Here is an 8,620-nt window from a genome sequence, read left to right on the forward strand (position 1 = left end):
CCACCCCAAGGTGTTTTTACAATTGCGCTCAATTTCATACTCGTACTGTAACTATCATTTGACACACACTAAATGATCGTAGATGTGCTCACACTTTCAATTTTTAGTTCACTTCACTGATATTTCTGGTAAACTAACTTAGTCAAAACGAGAAGGACACTCGGTCGAGCACATACCTCCGCCACACACTGCCTGATACACAAGAACGTATCGGGCCTAACACATTTTTGAAATATCATGCTACATATCGTTTTTGAGCCCTATCTCTCAATAGTGAAGAATCACTGAAAAAATTATCAGATCCCAATCTGGATCTTCACCCAAATCGAAACAATTCGTCGTGGTCACACACCCAACCTGTCCACCAAGTTTCATTCGAATGCGTACACAACTTTTTGAAATATCCTGCACACAGACAGGCAGACAGACAGACAGGGGTGAAAACATGACCTTGTTCACCTTCAGTAGCGGAGGTAACTAGAACAGCACTCGGTAGAGTGCATACCTCCGCCAGGCTGAACAGTTTACGTTTGTATCCCGGACCTGAACCAAAATTGAATTGGTTTGTTCTGGTCACCCAACGAACTCATCCACAACTTTTTGAAATTTCTTGCGATGTCATATATCGTTTTTGGACACATCTCTCAATGGTGAAGAATCACTTTAAAGATTCTCGGATCAGGATCCAGATTGTCATCAAATATAATCAAATTCTTCCTCGTCACACACTCAACCTGTCCACTAAGTTTTGTCTGAATCCATCCACAACTTTATGAGACATTGTGCTCCCAGACAGGCAAACAGGGGTGAAAACATAACCTCTGTCCACCTTCAGCAGCTGAATTAATGAAATAATGTCTCTTGAATTTTTGTTTATTTCTCTTTGATGCGTGTGGTTCAACATCTCGAAGAATAACAGCCAAGATAACTGCAAATGTGAGGAGTGATTACTACTTCAATCAGGATAAATAATTTTTTTACTTAACATATCATTTTGTAAGCATGTATCCTTGAAATAATTGGGCTCACACCTTCTAATTTCCCTTCTGTTCCTCTGCACAATATCGTAGCTGTGGAGTGTGGCTTCATCTGCGGGCTTACCCGTGCGGAGGTAAATATCCATCCATTGGGACCATACTCTGTACGGAGCGTTGGTGCTGCCTAAGCACTCTCCTGGGCTATTGGGCACAATCCTGCACAGGTCGCCACTCTGACGCAGGATACCAGTAAGATGGTACTCATTTTTTCTGACCTCAGAAGGATGACAGGCTGAGTCAACCCAACCTAGTATTAATTGAACAGCCAAGCGGGATTTGAACTCAGGACCTTCAGATCCCAAGCCCACCACTCGAGCCATGAAGCCAACACCAGGCATACAGGTTTCCTTGGTCGGGACTCATTCCTTCTCACCACCATTCATTCACCTGTGAGCCACTGTTCCCCACACTCATTCCTCTGGCCCACTTGAGAGCGATGGTGACGTCATGTCCTCTCTCACTATTATCTCTCCCACTCTCTCGTCCTCTCCCCATCATCCCTTAAACTACGCACTCCCCATTACTCTACATTGCTACGTCCCCTACTCAATATCACTCATCTCTAATCTGCCACGTCCTCCTTAGCCCCCGCTAATCAATTCGTCATTCAATTTTACACACTGGACTCCGGGGTTTCCTCGACAGAGAACCCAGCCATGTTCATCATGCCCACTTCTTGCACCGCGGACCCCCGCAAACTGCAAACAAAACCCTTGGTGGAGATTCTGTATCTGTATTCGCCACCCCCAACTTGTGCTTGGTGCATCACACACACACCGCACATGCTCCACAGCACAGCATACCATGCTTTTCACGCCAGCTCCTGTGGGACCGTTGTGGGACCAAAACTCTATAATCTTTTTTAATGGGAGACTCACCCCTCTCGTAAGTCAAACTAACTACCACCTTTGGCTGTGTCGACGTTTGTCCCTCTCATCCATCCATGTGCTCTGCTTCCCATGCACTCTGCAGGTGCTCTGTTTCTTTCACCTCACCAAAAAAGACTCTGGTTCTATATTTCCCCCAAGCTTGACACATTCACACCATCCTCCCGGTACAGCTCTCACCCCCTTACCTACACTGGAATCACCGGAATCATCCTGCACTGGTTTTCCTCAAGGAACCATATCCTCTCCATCTGTACCTCGAATGTGCTCTCACAATCTTTACACATTGTTTCAAAGCATTCCACCAATTCCTCCTTTATGTTTTCCACCTTCTCCCTCATTTATATCCGTTCCTTTTTGGCTTTGTCCATTTCTCCTTTTATCCCGCTCATCTCCCGCTTTTCTCCCACTAACTCCCCGTCGACAACCACCTTGGCTGCTTCCATATGTGCGTTCACCTCCTGTTCTCTTATCTGTGCCATCTATTTTCCCTTCTTCGTCTGTCCCATCTATTTTATTTGTCACCTCATCATATCACATTTTACATTCGTTTTTAATTGCTATGACTTCCCCCCTTGTTTGCTTTTTGTCCATTTCTTAAGTCTTCCACCACCCCCCCCCGGTATTCTTTTCAATGTTTTTTTTAAATCCCTGTTCTTCCACATTAAGTCCTTCTACCTCCAGGTTGAGTCTGTTTTTGTCTTCCCCTCCATCCAAGCCTGACCCACTGCTAACTCATGTGGGACATTGGCCATGCTCTCCCTTAATTTTGCACAGCTCCCCTTGTATAGCCTTCATGTCAGCCTTTGCCTCAGCCTGCCTCACATCCATTTTCATCTCCAAGCCAACCTGTCCCACCTCCATTTTCGCATGTCCCTGCCTTAGCTCATCGATCATGCCCTTCACATCATTATTCAGCATTCCCATATTGGCCCTCATCCTTTCCATTTTCTCAGCATGCCCCATCTCAATTTTTACCATTAGTTGTCTTAACAAAAGCCCCATGTCGGGCTTTGTTGGTGGTGCTGACCTGATGGGTGGTGGGAGGGGGGGGGAGGGGAAGGCAATCAAGAGTAGTGGGGATGACTACACTGCACCCCCTATTGGCAGCTCTTCCATAATGTCACATTGGGATACAGCTTCGTCCATCCATTCTATACCAACCTGGTCCTGTCCGCCTTATTTAGACATCGCTGCTGTTAAATTAAACTTAATTTCCACCCTAACTATGCTCTGTAACACAATTTTGAGGTGCATCTGCTCACGTCTCGAGTCCAATCTCATTCCAGACACCAATCATTATGTTGTCTGGAGGGTTCCAAATCCAACACTTGCCAACAAATGTTATGGATTTGCCTCAGGGGACTTTACAAGGGGAGTTCTTCAATGCACTTCCTGATAGCAATCCTGAAGCTGCTGGCTCCATAGATAACTATGAGTGTGGCTCATGGGGAGATTACTAGGATGCCGGCTGGCTCAAGTAGTACTGAACTGGGTGGGTGATATGAGGTGTGGACCGTTGGCGACTCCGCCAATATCCTGGCGTTCAGAGGGAATGAACAAGACTCATGAGAATGTCTGTGGTAGAGTATGTGAGGGGCGACTACATCCAGTAGCACATTCCTTGGTGATCTCCCTGGCTCTCACTCGGACCGCTCCACCCCCAGGATGCAGCTCTGCTCACAAATCCAAGCTCCTATCTCTGTCTTCTCGGAACTCTTCCCTGCTGCCCCCAGATGTGGCCACACCACTTGCTTCTGCATGATGCTTTATAGACACGCTGCCTGTCTACACAAATGTCCATGCTTGCTGTGACCCAGCGACACTCATTGGCTAGCTTCTGTGATCTGTCAGTACCCATTTGCTAGCTCAGAACTCGATAGCAGTGGCCACTCAATGGCAATGCCCACTCGAGGGTAACATGAATGTCTCACCTCCTCCACATGCCCACTTGAGGGTGCTTTATGATGCTTGTGCCAATGGTGAATACAGGTTGCTTTGTGTGAGGTTGAAGGTTCATAGGACTTGTGGTCTGGAAGAGGATTGAGTGGTGTTCATGGTTTGCGAAGAGTTTAGAAGGAGAGAGAGAGAGAGAGAGAGAGAGAGAGAGAGAGAGAGAGAGAGAGAGAGAGAGAGAGAGAGAGAGAGAGAGAGAGAGAGAGAGAGAGAGAGAGAGAGAGAGAACAATGAGAACAATGAGAACAATGAGAACAATGAGGCAGGCCTTGCGATGCACTTTGTAAAAACATGTCAACAAAGGAAAATAACATTCAAAATGTACAGCCAGAGGTTTAAAGGGGGGAGGACAAACACTGTAAGATCGGAAAAGCAAACATCTATTGACGCATATGCAATGCATATCGATTGCACAAATAGTATGTCATACTTATCTAAACATATGTTAAGAAATACCTATCGTTCTACTCAACAGTTTTATTAACCTCTAAAAGATCATTCCCAAAACAATATTTTGTCTAAATACTGCAAAATAGAAGGATTTGTAATGTGCCAAGAAGGCGATTTGTGTTCTGCAGTGTTCAAATATATAATTCCATTGTAATAAAATAAAAGTTGTAAAGGCTCTTTTTCGGAAGTTTACTGCCATTGATACACCGTGTATTACACACCACCTTATTTAACACGTTACATTTGTTATTTGTGCCTGTTGTTTGTGTCTTTTATGATGGCCCGAAAAATAGTAAGTTTACTGTTTAGGAGGATTTTCAATTTTGTTTGACTGCCAGACAGGCAGACAGACTTAAAATAATAATAATAATAATAAATATATAAAATAATAAAAAAAATAATAAATAAAATCACACCCACATCCGAAGGAAGTGGTTTGGCATTTCCTTCTCTTGATGCAAGGTAACTAGAGCTTCCTTTTGTGTCAATTCGGCGAAAAAATTTTTTTTGACAGATGGACGGATGGACAGACCAAATACTGAAGTGACTACTCTGCTTAAAAATGATCTGACTCCTCTCTGCACATGCACAATCAGGACGAATTCAGAGCCAAAGTACTGCTAAAATACAGGTTCCTTTTCTGATCTGTGTTCCTATTCAAATTCAAAATAAGATTCAATGAAAATTAAATTGTTCCTCGATCATAAACTGATGTTTGTAGGCAGAGACAGACAGATACAGACAGATAGACGCGCATTTTTTTTTGAGTCGTGCATGCAGGGTAGCAATCAGAGAAATATCGTGGACCTGCTTGGAAATTTGGAAGTATTACGTGGAGTACTCCACACCATTGGAGACCATGGTGGATCTCTTGTCTCAATGAGCATTTGGTAATTGTTTGACAATGGAAAAGGACTCAAGGTATTTTCCTCAAAACACCTAAAGACATGTCTGCGACATTCCTTTGTGTCAAAGTTGAACTTCCGTCTCTGACCGACCAATTCAAATGCTGCAGCAATGGCCATGACCCCACAGTCTACCGAGTTTCCCTGTTTGCACATTTGTGGCATTACAATGCTCAGATCTTTTGAGGGAGTGTGTAGCATGCGAGAAATACAGTCTCTAATATCTTTGCCTATGTGTCGATGGATATATTACATGCCTATATATGCCTATCATATATATTAACTTCACCAGTATTACAGCCAAAGTTTGTGATGGTCACCCAGTGGTTCCCATTAGTGTGCAAGATCTGGATAAAATTTCCAACAACAGCATCCATCTGCCCACAAATAAATAAACTTGGGGGGTTCAGGCCCTTTATATGAGGGCTTGCTTTTCTGATCAGCTTGTGCACCTTCTGAATGTGGTTATCGTCGAGCCAATGACCTTGAAGAAGCATGGTAGCCTCATGATTTTCGATGTCTAAATGTCTCATCGTGCCAGAATGCATGTCAGCAGATGTCAGATCTGTGAAAGTGCAAATGAACAAACAATCAAGCCACCATTCTATCAACACATCTTCTGTTGACCAATGGCTAAATAGTTACTTTCTGCAGAAAATGTTTCTTCTCAATGTATTCTCACGTTTCCACTTACAGGACAATAGTTACCTTCTGTGATGCATGTACATCTTGTACAATGTACAAATTATAATAATTGCACTTGAGCACTACACACTGGGCTATTTCATCGATTTTAACTGGGAATATCATCCGGAATAGATTAGCAATCGCAAACTTGGATCATTTAACCACCTCCTCATTTCTTCATCAATCTTGTTCACCTTTATTTTTGAGATGTACATATATAGAACAGATTGCCTGGATTCACAGATATTCTGTCTGGAATTGTCTTTGCATTACTTTCATCTGTAACTTATTATGGTGATTCAAACAGTCAATTTCTACTTTTGAATAGTATTTTTAAGTCCCTTTAAAAACTTACCATTCAATGGTTGCCCTTGTCTGCCATCTTCATGGCTATTTGTGAGGGTAAGGTTTGGTTGCTGCAATAAGTGTGGAGACAGTTTTTCCACAAACTTCTTCATTCGTGACAAATGTTCCTTATCTGCATTTACGGCCTGATTTTGACATGTTATTTCTGCAAGGAGGTACATCAAGAGAAGGAGAACAACAATTACAATCAAATGTCAATTGGTACAGTTAGTGGCTTAATAACTGTGAAATGGCTCAAACATAAACATGGCCGACTGACAATGAAGCATCAAAGAGAGTGATGAACAATTTTGAAGATGGAAGGGATAATTTGGTGATAGAGTATCCATTTTGAAGTTTCCTAAATACAATGGATCCACAACAAAGTCTTTGTCATTAAAACACATACTAGTGAGGAAACACGATTGAGGACCAGTTAAGATAGAAATAATAGTGAAGGGACCATTGGCTGCTGTACCTGCTTTGATATTTGGAAGTATGGTGTGGAGTACTCCAGCAAAGAAAACCATGTTGAAAGCCTGGATGAGCACTGAGGACAGAACAAGACATGTTTGATCAATTAAAGAGTTTCAAAACTCCTCACTACTTGCTTTTTATTTTTCCGAACAACAACTGTGGCTCATAAAGGAGTTTTTATACTCTTCTTCCTCTGCTTTTTCTTTTGCATGCAGCACTTGACTGATAATTACATCATCCTGACCTGGGACAAGTGGCAATGCCACTGATGCAGTACCCCCAATATGTTGGTCAAACAAATGTATCTACAGTGCATGTTATATCCTTCATTATTCAAACCTTTCATAGCTAAAACATAGTCACAATTACATTAATTTTAACTTCTTAATTAGCAATTGCATGATCTTTAGGCTTCACCATCTGGAGGACCCTATTGGGTTCTACTGAGAGGTGCATTTTCACTTCCTTGTGTGTATTATTAATGAAGATATGGCATCATTGAATTTTTTAAAATACATAGTCGAGGCTTGTGGAACACTGAATGGAACAGACAGAAACAGGATGAATAACACGCATGCATGGAGAAGGAAACTCCAATGAAGAAAAACTGGTAAAATTAGGAGGGATTTAGGTAGGGTTTATGAGGATCATGGTTTTGGATTGGGGACGATCTGAGATGGTGGTGGACAGCTTGAAGAATGAGGGAAGAATGACATTGAAGAGGATGTGGAAGTTGATTCCACAGGCAGGAAAAAATAAATAAATAAAAAAGAGGGGAAACCTCTTTTTCCGATTAGGTCGCTCCATTTTAATTCCGACAATTCTTCAAATAAAACATGGACAACCTCAGCAATTCTAATTTTGAAGCTATGTTGTGATATCTGAGTGATTCCTGAGTTTAGTAACTGAGATTAGGAGTCATGAAGCCACGAGTCCATATAAATGGGGAAAATGCAAAAAAAAAGTGCCTTTGTCGACAAGGGTGATCACCTTTGAGACCCCAGAGAGCATTGTTGTGCAGAGAGAGATCTAGTAAAGAACTTTTTTCCCCAGTCCATCATATAGTTCTCTCAAAATCCCAAATTTCAAGGAGCACCTCAATAATGAAACAAAAATAGTTTTCTAGACACTTCTCAGCCTGCAGCGCACGATCTATATAAAAATAAAATCACATTTTAGGCCCCTTATTACTTACTGCCGGCACAGGCAATTTCACTCCTCTTAGAAGATCTACTAGAAGCTGGTACACATCCTGAATCACTGATCAATTATAAAATTGAGCTATTTGTGAAGGAGGCAATAACTGGAAATAAAATCATAATGAATGGTGAAATTCAAATGTCAGCTGAACCATTACTTAACTTACAAATCACCACATCCACAACAAACCTTTTTCAACCATTTTTCCTCTTTTTTCAGGGGGTTGGTCAAATGATGGCGTTCCTCCATAGGATCAATAAAATGTATGAGTTTCATGCATTTTCAAACATTCCATCTTTCTAGACATAATCAATCCATGGCTTTTTATAACGACATCTCGGCTCTTTTTCACTTTCTTGACATCTTCATTGCACATGACCATACCAACCAAGTCTTCTCTTCCTAAGTTCTTCCTCACTCGTAGTGATTTTTAATCTTTCCAATTTCTGAGCTCGGAATTCTTTCGTTCAGAGACAATTCATTCATTCATCATATAATTCTCATCTCTGTTCTTTCGATTCTTTTTACTTACAGTGTCAAACATATTAAAAATAAACACACCTTGGTCGCTTGCTTCGCCGCGACGAATTAATTCACAGAGAGGCTGAAATGCTTTGTTAAGCAGATCAGCTTCAACCAAATTATTCCAGAAGTGTTTGGCTTGATCTGGAGCTTC

The 8,620-nt window shown here is 41.8% G+C and overlaps 1 protein-coding gene across 1 annotated transcript in view; it reads right to left on the reverse strand.

The window, feature by feature from the left end:
• LOC147026885 (uncharacterized) overlaps positions 1-8,620 on the reverse strand; it is a 207,558-nt gene that overhangs the window by 189,731 nt on the left and 9,207 nt on the right. Inside the window, exons 4-7 of the mRNA XM_085883592.1 lie at positions 8,506-8,620; positions 6,746-6,817; positions 6,278-6,433; positions 5,688-5,800 (exon numbers count right to left, since the gene is read on the reverse strand). The exon at positions 8,506-8,620 is cut by the window's right edge and continues 8 nt beyond it. Of these exons, the coding sequence (XP_085739718.1) occupies positions 5,688-5,800; positions 6,278-6,433; positions 6,746-6,817; positions 8,506-8,620 (456 nt within the window). The remainder of the gene's footprint in view (positions 1-5,687; positions 5,801-6,277; positions 6,434-6,745; positions 6,818-8,505) is intronic.

Source organism: Eptatretus burgeri, chromosome 5 (assembly GCF_056783735.1).
Source record: "Eptatretus burgeri isolate ZD-2024b chromosome 5, Ebu_testis_v1, whole genome shotgun sequence".
NCBI lineage: Eukaryota > Metazoa > Chordata > Myxini > Myxiniformes > Myxinidae > Eptatretus > Eptatretus burgeri.